Source organism: Trachymyrmex septentrionalis, unplaced genomic scaffold (assembly GCF_001594115.1).
Source record: "Trachymyrmex septentrionalis isolate Tsep2-gDNA-1 unplaced genomic scaffold, Tsep1.0 scaffold191, whole genome shotgun sequence".
Taxonomy (NCBI): domain Eukaryota; kingdom Metazoa; phylum Arthropoda; class Insecta; order Hymenoptera; family Formicidae; genus Trachymyrmex; species Trachymyrmex septentrionalis.
The window spans coordinates 244,649-258,588 of record NW_017305083.1 but is presented as its reverse complement, the minus strand read 5'-3'; the positions used below and the strand labels follow the sequence as shown (position 1 = coordinate 258,588).

The 13,940-nt window shown below is 33.8% G+C and overlaps 2 protein-coding genes across 4 annotated transcripts in view; both read left to right on the top strand.

Moving 5' to 3' along the window:
* The window catches only part of LOC108747111 (potassium voltage-gated channel subfamily H member 8), a 31,120-nt gene extending 26,720 nt beyond the window's left edge, over positions 1-4,400 (top strand). For all 3 annotated transcript variants that reach the window (XM_018484381.1, XM_018484380.1, XM_018484379.1), the window contains exon 15: positions 3,386-4,400. In XM_018484381.1, the coding sequence (XP_018339883.1) occupies positions 3,386-3,588 (203 nt within the window). In that variant the 3' untranslated portion in view covers positions 3,589-4,400. The remainder of the gene's footprint in view (positions 1-3,385) is intronic.
* Positions 4,401-8,140: 3,740 nt separating this feature from the next.
* Positions 8,141-13,724, top strand: LOC108747113 (tropomyosin-1). The gene is made up of 7 exons (XM_018484382.1): positions 8,141-8,238; positions 10,695-10,982; positions 12,473-12,606; positions 12,667-12,855; positions 12,947-13,022; positions 13,126-13,258; positions 13,352-13,724. Exons 2-7 carry the CDS (start codon positions 10,743-10,745, stop codon positions 13,432-13,434), a joined length of 855 nt encoding a protein of 284 aa, XP_018339884.1. The 5' UTR covers positions 8,141-8,238; positions 10,695-10,742; the 3' UTR covers positions 13,435-13,724.
* The last annotated feature ends 216 nt before the right edge of the window (positions 13,725-13,940 follow it).

Here is a 13,940-nt window from a genome sequence, read left to right as displayed (position 1 = left end):
ATATATATATATATATAAGTGTGTGTATTATATGAAAAAGATACGTCTCATCATATAGGGAGAATAATCACACTCAATTCACACTACAATTCCATGAACACGCGTTTCAACATTTTTCGCAATAGAGGGATATTTTTCCAAGGAGAAAATACTCTTCTGTGAAAAGAGTTAGTCCATCAGTAGAAATATATTTTTCTACAGAGATATCTCGTTGCGGAGGTGGCTGCGTCCATGCTCGTATGTTCCCATAAGAAGCACAGGGTTACGCAGTGATGGACTTGAATACTGAAGGATTATTTTGCAAAGGGGATACCTTTCACCTTAGCATCCCCTACATGGAATATCTTCTTGTGTACAAGTTATTCACATATGTTTTTCTAACAAATATTTTCTCTTTTGGCAAGAATATCTCTACATGAAAAATATTCGTAATATATCCGACAAACTCATTTATTTATAAGTTAACCCTTTGCACTTTGTAACAAATTTAATATTTTACTTCACCGACTTCAAGTAAATAAAAATATGTAGAAAGATTCTGCAATAAAAAATTGTAATTACTTTTTTACAGAAAGTAAAACCAGGCATTTGTCCGAAGTAACATATTAAATATGTTATAATTAATATATAGAAGCTATACGTTTTGTGGATTTCTCCATGTTCAAATCCTTTATTAGAATTTCAATGTTTCATAAACATTGCAATTCACTTCATCAGAGTTGAGTAAGTTAACTTTTTTTTTTTAACTAAGAGTTAAGTTAAAGTTAACAACCTTGAAAATTTAACTTAGTTAAGATACAAGTTAATTTACAATGAAATTAATTGAATTAAAAGTTAAATTAATAAAAAAAAGTAATTGAAAAAGTAAAAATTAAATTTGTTTTTTTATATTTTTTTGTTTCGTGATTCCAGGGTTTCAGTCTTACAAATGACGGAAATGACAAATATTATATGTACACTTCATTTAGAAAATATTCTATATTCTATTTACATTTTGTTTTGTTCATATATACAGTTTACATAGACTGTTATGTATACTGTTTGAATATTTTGTTCATATATTAAATAGTAATAAATATTATAAGTAATAAAGCCATTTTTCGAAATTTTTGTCAGACATTTTTCTTGCAAGTTATCGAAAATGAGTCCTCCTACACTGAACAGTCGGTCAACGTGAGCCCACATTCGAGTCGAAGATGTGTTATGTTTTAATAATAAGGAATAATAGATTTCAACCTATCAGAAATTAGATATAATAAAATACACGGTTTCTGACTGATTGGAATGTGGGAGTTGATTGTGTAATTTGAAATAAGATGAAAATTATAAAAGTGAAGAAAATTACAAATTCACTAGAATATTTGTAATTTCATTTTAAGCTATTACCGCGTATCATGTCTGAGACTTAACTTCAAAAAAATTAAATAAAAAATTAATAGTTACGGATAAAAATGTAACTAATTAAAATTAAAAAGTTAAGAGTCTAAATTATAACTAAGTTAAGTTAAAATTAATTAACTTTTTAACTTTTTAACTTAACTTTTATCTTTTTAACTTATCACTACCTAACCCTGCACTTTATCAGTAATACTGAGAAGTATCAGGCTGCTCCTCATCATGATGAAGTGAAATGTAATATTCGCGAAACGTACATTCCAACAATGGATCCGGACACAGAGATAAATGTACAGCTTTTGTACATAAAGTAACCGTGGAAGTTACAAAAGCATTATATTTAATTAATTATTAATATTTTAAAAGCAATTTATTACTTTTTATTTTAAATATATTTTAATAATCTGATTTAAGTAATTAATATGATATCACTTGAAGCATTTGTCCAAATTAAAATCCAAGTTTCCTTTTACATTAAATTTAAGTGCCAAAAGTTCAAATTTGTTGTAAATATTTAACAACAGAATACACAAAATGAAATATTGATATAATTGCTTTTAAATACATTGCTATTAAAACAATATAGAAAAAAAGTATATATAAATTTTATGTCGAATCCAGCTCGATGTTGAAGACTTAAGAGTAAAGACCTCTCTGTGTACAATCGCAAAACGTAATTCGCAAACAGCTAATTAGAAACGGTCAATAGTTAATTGACGCTTCTAATTGCCTATCGCTTTTACATTTTACGATTGCTACTTATTTAGAGGATCCTTTAATCCCGTAGTAATTGTCGCAATTTCAAATTCTACCAATCCTGCGGTATATAACTGCAACGATCGTTCACTTTGAATCGCTGAATCGATTTCAACGCTTTCAGCACTTTCTATCTTTGTTTCACGCCTAATGAACAATAAAAATAGAATGATAATTATCAGCGCTTAATCCTTTGTGTAGCAATGGGAAATATATCTTCAATCTTTTTTTTTTATTTTTATGACTACTTACAATTTAAAGAAACCGATTTAACATTCTTCTGATACATTAATCTCAAATAACAAAAGGATTGAGAAGAAAAGCGTTGAGAAAACGTTAAACTGTTAAAAAAACGTTTTTTCGTAACGTTGAGTAATAGTTAGAAGTGTTGGTGTAGGAAACATTAAAAATAATGATTAATTAAAACCATTATATAAAACCAGCATGTAAAACCATTTTATAACTTTTTTACTCTAGTAAAATATTTTTTATGTATAATTAATCCAGTTTTATTACTGGAATAAAATAAATTTTATTAATTAGTATTACACATCCTTAAATACACATGACAAAGTAACAATTAAAAAAGTATTCGCGGAAAGAAATTCGATTTTACGACTATTTCTCCAAACACACACACACACACACACACACACACACACACACACACACACACAGAGTTTCACCTATCTAAACGTAGTCCGTAGCGTATCCAAGCGTTGCTTGACTTCGTTAGGGAACACTAAAGTGACCTGAATAAACGATTTTAAAACAAAGATAACAATTCTTAAACGTTTTATAAACTTGAGATATTCATCTTACATGTTTTTCATACTCGATTGTTCTTGCATTTCTTTCAAATTCCTGTTCTTACATTGAAGCTTACATCTTTAACTTTCTGTTAACAATTTGAAAACCCTTTATATCGTGTGATATCTGATTTATATTTATTCAGACTTACACTAATTTACTCTTTTATGGCAGCCATACCGAAGTTGCTATTTAGAATTTTTTTAATCTGACTTCAGATTTGTAATAATCAGCGAACTAAAACAAAAAGAATTGCAAGATTTCACACAAAAATCTGTTTAAATAGAAAAACGTGCTACACGAAGGATTAAAGCGACGAAGTAAGATTATGATATAATCATAAACGGTATAATCATAAACTGTATCGCCTAGCTACACGATCACTGTACATCGCACGTTTAAGATGCTTTTAAATCGATTTCAGGAAATAACAGCTACGTTATTGGAATTACTCGCGACGGTCGGCACATTCCCCGATTATACAGGCCGCCCAATTCAGCCTGGGATCCCGACAACAAGCTGTGGCACCGCTTCAGCGCCGGCGACGCCGACAACGCATCGCTTTACCAGGCGTTACGACGTCTTCCGGAGTCACGCTCATTAAAGTTCGATTCGTTCGATAGCTGAGCTGATTAACTCACGAGCCCGCGTTCCGCGCAAAAAATTCATTTCTCGTTATCGACGCAAATGTGAAGGGAAGAGACGCCGGATTGAAGAAGAAAAATATATAAAATCGCGAATTCAGCAAATTTATCGATAAAATAGTTTTACGCGTGCGATAAAGAGAAAGCGTTTGGAAAATTTCAATTCGGAGGCTTGCGAAGAACTGGTACGATAACCGGTTCGATAATTCAATGCGATAACTCAAAAGCAAAAGGCTCGAGGCAATAATGTTTGATTGGCATATTATTAATCACGATATTGTCAAACTGTTGGACATTTATCGGGATAAATGGCGCTTTAATGTTACGGATAGAATGGAATAATTTCTGATAAAATAAACCTGGAATCATAGATAACTACTACGGGATTGATTGCAGTCCGCAATAGGAATACTGGCTAAATAATACGATGCAAGTATGAGATCGAAAAATGGTTATTTCAAATCACAGTCGACGATGCGCGTGTATATTCAAGCCCGTAATATAACGTTTATCGTAACAGCGTTTAACATAAACAAACGCTCGTTGATACGACACTAGATTACTCGTAAATTGACATTTACGTTTCCTTTCGCCGTTGACGTCAATTCGTGATCTCGTTGTAATATTTAACTTTTGAATGCATCCGGCTATTTTGATTTGGCAAGAGATAAATTAAGACTGACGTAAGATGCATATCAGAGCAAATGCTTAACAATATTCTGTTTAAGCACGCAAAAGCAGAAAATATATATATATAAAACAATATTTTTTTAACCCCCTATAATATATATACAAATACGCATATATAAAAATATCCAACGATATCTCGCACATTCAATGATATACATAATTTATTAATTACATTCTAATTTAATACAAATCGATAAGTCATAAATAATATATTCTAATAAAAGTATTTTTAAATACAAAGCCTTTCAAACATTTATGCAAGTTAACTTCTTATAATAAAAGATTTTATTGAAACGCCATGTGCATTCAAAAGTTAAGCGATACTATATATTATTGTCCTAGGCATTTCTCACTGCCAAACAGGATAATACCTGGCTTTATACATCTCTGCTTTTTCGTTCTCAAAATAACATATTCATCCTTTAAATAAAATAAATCCTCATCTGCGTCACTCTACGTATCTAATCCTATAATTTAATGATTACAAAATGTAGGTACGTTAAAAACGTACACTTCGCGACACAATCTTGCCGAGAATTATAATTATTCTACCGTATATCTGCTACCTGCGTAATAATATTCTGAAAATCTATACACCTACACTATCTATATATACCTACATGAAGCATTTTCTACTTAACATTAAATAATATATAATTTTGTAGACAGTCGTACGCATAAATTTAATTCATGCTCATATAAGCGCGCAGCTTGTGAAATATCGGGTCTTCGCTATTATATATTAAGTTGCATGTCTCTCCACGTGAAACAAGTCGAACGCTTCGCGTAGCTCCGTCACTTGCGAAGCAATTCCATGAGATATGAGAGTAACGAGCTGTTTATTCAAAAGTTAAGGTAGCAATAATGTGCACAACACATTTCAATGTACACTATCGACGTCCAACCTAGAGAGTAGTATGTTCGTTAAGTAGATATAAAAATAGAGTAACAAGACGCGTAGAAATATAGAAATTTAATACTGGAAGGTAGTGATTAATTATTAAGCACTCAACAACAGTGCTTGTAATACTGAAAATAAATAATCGATCACTATCTTTTTTAGTATTAAATTGATACTGGATTTCTGTAAGTCCCAAAACATAATAGGTGTAGACGGTATATTAAGTCTTAAGCCTTAAGAAATAATAATTAATCACAGTCGAATATGAGAAAAATAATCGACTGCGATTGGTCAATTTCCTAAGGTTTACTACACACAGGTATAGTAAAGTCAGAAATACATTTAAAAAACGTAAGACAATAAGACATAAGTAGTAAGTGAATCGGCCAATCAACCATTTTATGTTCTCTACTGTGAGATTGCTCGATTCGCTTACTGCTTACGTCTTATTGCCTTATATTTTTTATATGTTTCTAGCTTAAGCCTTAAGAGGCTTTCGACAATAAGTTATTACCTAAGCTTAAGTCTCAAGCCGTAAGAAATTACAATCGAACATGAGAAAAGCTATCGATTATTTCAGTTTCTTACGGCTTAAGACTTAAAGCTTAGGTAATGGCTTAGTGTAGGCTTATAAGCCAGAAATTGTGTTTCGGGATTAAAGGATCCTCGCGCAAAAGAGACGACGACGACGATTCGGAAATGACACGACACTCTGTCTTATGGCACAGAATAACTTTGAGCCCACTTCGTTAAGAATATGTATCCATCTGTGTCACGAGAATCTGTCTTAACTAGTTATAAGTATTTCTTAGATTATAATCACACGTGTACATATAGGGAAAGTGACATTGAAAATATGTGATAAGGCACGGCTTTGGCCATGCACGACTACGTTCGTTCAAACGCTTCCGTCGTTATTTGTGAAAAATTCGAGTGCCGCAACTATAAATAAGCGGAAATTATTGTAATTTTGTGGTACATTTGTTTCACAGACGATCGAAAAATGTGTTGGTTCTTGATTTATCACAGTTGTCACGCGAGGAAAAATTGATAATCATGGAAAACCGTTAGAGAAATTTAATATTATAATTAATGTCTATTAAATTGGTTAATAATTAATTACTTACTTCGAATATATTGAAAAGATTAACAACAATGCTTTTAATACTTAAAATTAAGTAATTAATTACTAACCAATTTAATTATTCCCGCATTAAATTTCTCTTAGGGAACATAATTATTTTGAAATTTCGATTAGACACGTTGTTAACGTAAGAAATATGAGACATTTTCACAAATATCGTTGGAAGGAACTGTTTTATAAATATTTCATATATTTTGTTATACTATTTCTATGCTCCTCGCATTATAATTCAAGCTAGGTATATTATAACGTTATCTGACACCTTTCATGACTTCTACCACTTTTTACACTCCTAAAAGGAACGTAAGTAGCATGATCCTCCTGAATCCTCTAATAAGGTCAATAGCACAAAAGTAATAGAACAATTTTCTTCCTATAATTATCTCGAAGTCAAGGATCTCTCTGAAATATCTTTAAGAGTATTTTTGACCGGCTGGTTAAACGTCCAAGGAAATAGACGTAACACAGCGACGCTGTTCATGTTAATCCCTTACTGCGTAGTCATTTCTTCATTGTAAAAAGTTGCACTCACAGAACAAGTGTGTCAACACAGTGTAAAAATAGATATTAAAGTATAATCCTACCTCTTTAAAGGAGAAATATAGAATTTAATATTTTTATCGGCAATAACACGAGAATTCTATTGAGATTGAAATATATATATATATATACTTTCTCGTGCGGAATGACGCAATAAAGTCTCGAGGGAAATATAAATTTTGATAAACCATCGGAACTTATAGCACTTATATTCAGTAATACTGTGCCGTAAGGGGTTAACCCAGAATTATTATACATGTACATACGTAACTGCGCGTAACAAAGATCGCAAATTTATTGTGAAATCAAGAAATTATTCAAATTCGAACTCTGCGCAGTTGTGTCTCTCATTGTACATTTTATCGACAAAACTAGTTAGGGAACTTCAAATGACGGCCTTAAAATAAAGATTTATTTTTTTCACGATGACAAATGTCTGGCAACAGGTGAACGTAGCAAAGCGAAGCGATCTCTAAAAATGATTTCACCGAGCGAAAGATGCAAAACGGAAATAAAACAGGAAATGCGAGAGAGAGAGAGAGAGAGAGAGAGAGAGAGAGAGAGAGAGAGCAGATATTTCTTCTACGACGTTAATCCTTATAAAAAAAATATATATATACCTAAACGTTTGTAAATATTTTTAAACACTTGTACAATGTGCTTATAAGTGGCATTCTTTGTTCGACAGATGGGTTATAAATAATAATAAAAAAAAAAAATGAAAAAAGTAAATTATAAGCAAAACACTACGAATACTCTTCTGTGAAGCAAAATATTCTCTCCGTTAAAGTTTCTCCCTAAAATATAATTATTTAATTGCAGAAACATTGCGTATACGTATTTTCTTGTGCGAAAGACGAAGGTTTTGTCTGATTAAACTTTGTATCAATCATCAGTAAGTGTGCACGAGAATCTGGAGCGGTTAATTTAGCAAAGCAGCCGAGGGAAATCTCACAATCACGTAAAAACTCGTACGCGAGTCTCCCGTTCCGCGGAAACGGCCACTTCCCAAGGCGTTTACTTTCCGTCTACGGTTCCGTTGAGAGTTACCTCCCTTGCGAGAGAGATAGACGAGATCTGTCCACCGTCGCAACCCTGGAGCGCAGATGCTGGGTCGATGCTATGCCGCGCTCCAGCGACGGAGGAAGGTGCGACTCGACAGATCGTCCGCGGATCGTATGCGAGAGCAGAAAATAAACGTTATTACAGGGAGGGGGAGGGGGTTCACGGCGGGCCATTTTTGGGATCCCCACCTTAAAGCTACGTGACACGCGTCCTTCCGCCGCGCGCTTTTCGCCTGAAGACTTTTCTCCGCTCAGATACTCGTCTCACGCTGCTCCGATCGCTCGGGTTTTTTGGTAAGTGCCACCATTGTCATCGACAGCGCGCTTTTCCCGCAGTGAAAACGCTTCGCTTCGCTTCTCTTTCTTTCTCTGTCTACCTCTTTCACTGTCTACCCCTCTGTCTTCTACGCTTTTACACCCCCCGTGACAGCGCGATGCGGAACAAGCTCTCGTTGGCGAACGGAGAACGATGGAAGTGGCGACGGAAAGCAGGAATGTCCACTCGACGACAGGATAAATCGAATCCGACGCGATAGTGCCGAACTAACCAACAGCGTTTGAACTTTTAAGAAGCTTTAATCTTGGAATTTTAGCGACTCGTCGGTACTTAGCACGCATCTGTAAGTAGCATCTTTACGATGTTAACCCTTTGTGCGGATGTTGATCGATCGTCGCAGTGAGATAGTGAAAAGTATCACGAGAGGAACACGCGCTTTGTTTATTAAAATACTAGTGTTTATTAAAATGTGCGAAAAAACTCCCGAAGAGGAGGAAGTGCTTTAAAAAAAATTGCAGTAAACGATTGCAGTGCCGATAGTTACGTAGTGCTCGAAATTGAAGCCCGTCTCTGCGTGGTTCGTCTGCCGTCTCAAATATTTATCGTGTGTTTCTAACATATCGACATTTCGGTAAATCTATTCGCTGGCGAAAATAAAACTCAAAGCGTAAATCGAATATAAGGGGAAGTAAGAGAAACGTAAATAAAAATTCTAGGAAGCGAAAATTGAAACAATGACACGTAATAGAAGTCTCTTTCACATTTCGTCGTCTCAATTTTCGCCTCCTAAAAGTTGCCATGTCTCTTACATTTGATTTACGCTCCAATTTTTATTTTCGCTCTTAGGATTTGTATAGCTTGCGTACTTACCCGATTTATATTTTAGACTTACATTTCGAAACGTCCTCTTTGAAGAAAATTTTATCCAAATATACATATAGTACAGTTAACGTATACCATATTGCATCAAGTAAAATTGTCCTCGGAGATGACGTTTTGGAATATAGTCTTGATCTGCTTTAGCTTGCGTATCTACCCGATTTATATTCTATCCCTTTTTTTTTTTACTGGACGACGGAGACGACGTTTAACTTCTTACAGGAAGCTAGATTCGTTTCACGAAGACCCGCAATGTCTTGGAAACTGGACAGCTTTGCGAGACTTTCTAATCGCTGCCAAATAATAACAGCTCTGCTAACGCTTGAAGAATTTGCTTTCGGGCTTAACATAAAGCAATGCCGTAAGTAGTATTCGTAATTGTCAACTGCGTGCATGCGCTGATTTGTTACGTTACATACACTTTATTGAATATAATGTCCCTCGAATAATACTCTTTATATAATAACGATAAATCGATCGACTTGCTCACCAAAAGCGAAGAAATTACGTGTAAAAGTGTAGGCGCGTGACTACACTTAAAATCGTAATTTTTTTTTTCGGTAGACATAACAGATATAGTATTGCATCACTTTGACATCAGATGACAAATGTAATCAACAGCTGAGATTCTCAAGTTATTAATATCTCGGGATCAGATGTTACAAGCTCAAATAATAAATTTGATTATATTTCATTCGGTGATTTTAAAATTTATTTTATAAAGTAAAAGTAATTCGATTTTTCCGTTCTTGGTTGAGAATAATGTTTATTTTACGCGACGAGCAGGTATTGAAAAGATAGCTTTATACATATTGAAAATCAATATAACATATTATATTACACATATGTATCTATCTTTTTAACGATATTTCTGCTTTAATGTTTTTCATACATATTGAGCACTGTTTTGAATCTGCGCATGGTGATTATAAATTTGTTTATTCTATGTCATGAACAATATTACATTCATTATATTCGAATTTGCATAATAATATTCTCTTGTAAAATTGCGATATATCATCGTGGCATTGAATATTTTATTACATTCTCGCGCATCAATTTTATCACATAATTGTCATCACAGGCGCATCGCGATGAAATAGTTTTATTCGTGAGCGTAAAATTCGCGCGAGAAAGCCGCGATCGCGGAGGACCCGCCGAAGTTTTGTAAAATGCTATTAATACGCGTCGGTTAGATCGAATGTCGGTCGACGGTGGCGGCCAAGTAAAGCTCGTTCTTCTGGATTACACTCGTTACGTTTTGGCCTGTTCTTGCGCCGCGCGGCGTCAGAAGCTTTTGCCACCGTCGTTCCGTATATATTTATAGAATCGGGCTGTAGATGCTATTTCCGTAGACGCCCTGATGCGTGGCTTCTCTTCGTGCTTACGCGTTGCGATCACCTACCGGAATTATGGCTTTGCAGAACGTCGGGCTGGATGACTCGCAAGCCGTGCCCGCGGCACGAATATTTTTGGAGAGCCGAAATGCAGCCGTCGAGCTCAAAAAATGCATACCATCGTCACGTAAAAGCGCGAATGGTCGCGGTAGTCTCAACGACGATGAAATTTATAATATGAATGTTCGTATTTTCAGCAAACTCGGTAATTTCGTTGATACGGTCCGCGAAACAAAGCCCCCATCATGGATGTCATCAAGAAGAAAATGCAAGCGATGAAGCTTGAGAAAGACAATGCTATGGACAAAGCTGACACCTGCGAAGGGCAGGCGAAAGAGGCGAATTTACGCGCAGACAAGGTTCTCGAGGAGGTTGCGGATCTCACGAAAAAATTAGCTCAAGTTGAAGCCGATCTGGAAGCTAACAAGCAAGCTCTTGAGCAGGCTAATAAGGATCTCGAAGATCGTGAGAAATCTCTTACCAATGTAAGCTTTATATATGTATAGGTATATAGGTGACCTATTATGTATGACTTATTTTGAAATGAGTCGAATATCTCGGGAAATATAGAAAAATGTTTCAGATAAAAGTATACGGTCTGAAGAGACCGCAAATATATAAATTTAATTTCTGAGAAAATCAATGTTTTAGGTAATATGAAACGGTACCGCCATTTTTTAAAATATATTATATGATTTTCATTACAAAATGTGATTCTCTGATTATTCCGCATATAAAAATATTAAGATAAAGTTATTAATTTACGAGATATTTTATACTTTATACTGTTATATTTTCATGTAAAATGTTAAATATCTAATAAAATTTTTTTTTATAATCATTCCACTCGTATAAACAGACTAATGAGATGAATTAATAGTAAAAAAAACACATAATATTTAAAAAAGTATCCATTTTGTCTATATATTTTCTTTTAGCGACCATTTTGTGTTTTCTTTTAACTTCAAAATTAAAGCGTTTACAGAAAAAATAAAGTAAATACAATATATAAATTTGTTGGATCTTAAATGCTTGTACGATACTGTGTGAATTTATATACGTATATAATCCTTCGAAACGCGCCGAAATGATTTTTCGCTCTTCAAATGCTAACTGTATATTAAACTACCGCAGTAATATCACGAGTTAAATTGATTAGCAATTTAACAATTTGATGCTTTTTTCGCATCTTCGAACGATCTTAATAGTGCTGAGTGACATATTAAAATCTATAAATAATTAATTCTTATTGCGAAAAATATTATTTTTCATCCTAAGCCTTTAAACCACTGAGGCCTTAGTAATATTCCTCGCAATAATTGGCGTATGAAGAAACAACTATTTAGGCGACATAAATAACAAAATATTTAAAAAATATAATATATTCAGCTAAAATGTCTATTTTTTAATAATTACTCCATTTTATTTATGGAATACGTACACTTTCAGTGGCACTATTTTCTCTTTTGTCGAGTTGATAGGTACAATACAATAATAAAATCAATTGTTTTTACAAACAAATGTTAAAAATTAAAAATATTAGAAATGTCTTTTAAAATCCCGTAAATAAAATGGAGTAATTATTAAAAAATAGACATTTCAGTTGGATATATTATATTTTTTTATTTACGTCGCCTAAATAGACGTTGTTCCTTCATACGCCAATTATTGCGAGGACATATTCCTGAACTAAAAATAACGGTATAATATACTGTTCATTATTGTACATACATTAATTGCTTCATATTTTATATTAGAGATGGAAATCGTTATTTTTTTACTGTTATTTTCTATAATAATGATTTAGCAATGATGTTGCAATTCTTTATGACATTATCAAATCATTATTATAAAAAGTAATGATATAAAAAGTAATGACGTTACTATTCCCCATTCTTGTTTTATATTATTGAATATTGATAAAATAGAAAAAGCAATATTGTACGAATTTTCCTCGTATATTCAATTTTTCTAGGCTGAATCTGAGGTTGCTGCCCTTAACCGTAAAGTCCAACTTATCGAGGAGGATCTCGAGCGCTCGGAGGAACGACTGAACACCGCGAGCGCTAAGCTGACTGAAGCTTCACAGGCTGCCGACGAGTCTAGCCGGTAATTAAACAATTTAATCGATCTACATATACCACATTACGAAATATGATACAATTGCAGTATGTGCAAAGTATTGGAAAACCGTGCGCAACAGGATGAGGAGAGAATGGACCAATTGACGAATCAATTGAAGGAGGCCCGCTTGCTCGCGGAAGACGCTGATGGAAAATCTGATGAAGTGTCGCGCAAGCTGGCCTTCGTTGAAGACGAGCTCGAAGTCGCAGAGGATCGTGTGAAATCCGGCGAAGCGTAAGTGCCAGATTATTTCACTTAACGCCTAAACAAGTAAAACAAGTCCAATCATATTTTTATAACTTGTCCATTTTCTGCTTTCTCTTAGCAAGATCATGGAGCTGGAAGAGGAATTGAAAGTCGTCGGTAACAGTTTGAAATCTTTGGAGGTCTCTGAAGAAAAGGTATGTATGATTCTTAAGTATGAACAATCAATATTACATATATATATAATTAATGAAAATGAACTATTTAAAATTCAATTTAAATGCTCATTTTTATTTTTAGGCTAATCAACGAGTCGAAGAATTCAAACGCCAATTGAAGACTTTGACAGTCAAATTGAAGGAGGCTGAAGCTCGCGCCGAGTTCGCCGAGAAGACCGTCAAGAAACTCCAGAAGGAGGTTGATAGGCTCGAGGGTAAGTTCCATATGTTATATTTAAAATATTTAAATGTATATAAATATTATTTCTTGTCTCAAATGGAAATAAAAAAATTATCTTGCATTTTAGACGAATTGGGCATCAACAAGGACAGATACAAGTCGTTGGCCGACGAAATGGACTCGACGTTCGCCGAATTGGCAGGATATTAGATTACTTTATCTCGCTATGTTTTATGCCTAATAATCTTCTTGTTGGAAAATCAACATTCTATGTTTCTGCGAATTGTTATTGAACATGAAGTCGATTCGATTGATAAAAAGAGGAGACATGGTTGAAGTCATGCCTTGGACATGATACACATACTACACTCACGTCCTTTGTAATTAATATTGTTATTATAATAGAATTATCGACGTGATCAAGTCGTAATTAATTCTACTCTGTTACATTATTGTACAAAAAATTGAGGGACATTCAATAAACAGTAACATAAATTCAATGTAAAAGGGTATTTCTGCTCTAAATCAAGCTCCCGATCAAGCAATACTTTTATACTCAATACATTTTCCTATTCAGTCCTACTGTTTTGTATACAGTCAAAATATCACGTTGATGTCACTACGTAATTTTTTCATTTCTCTTTTTCCATGCAGAAATAAAAAGATAAATACTTTTAAATAAATTGAAAGCAATATATGTGTGTGTGTGTGCGTGG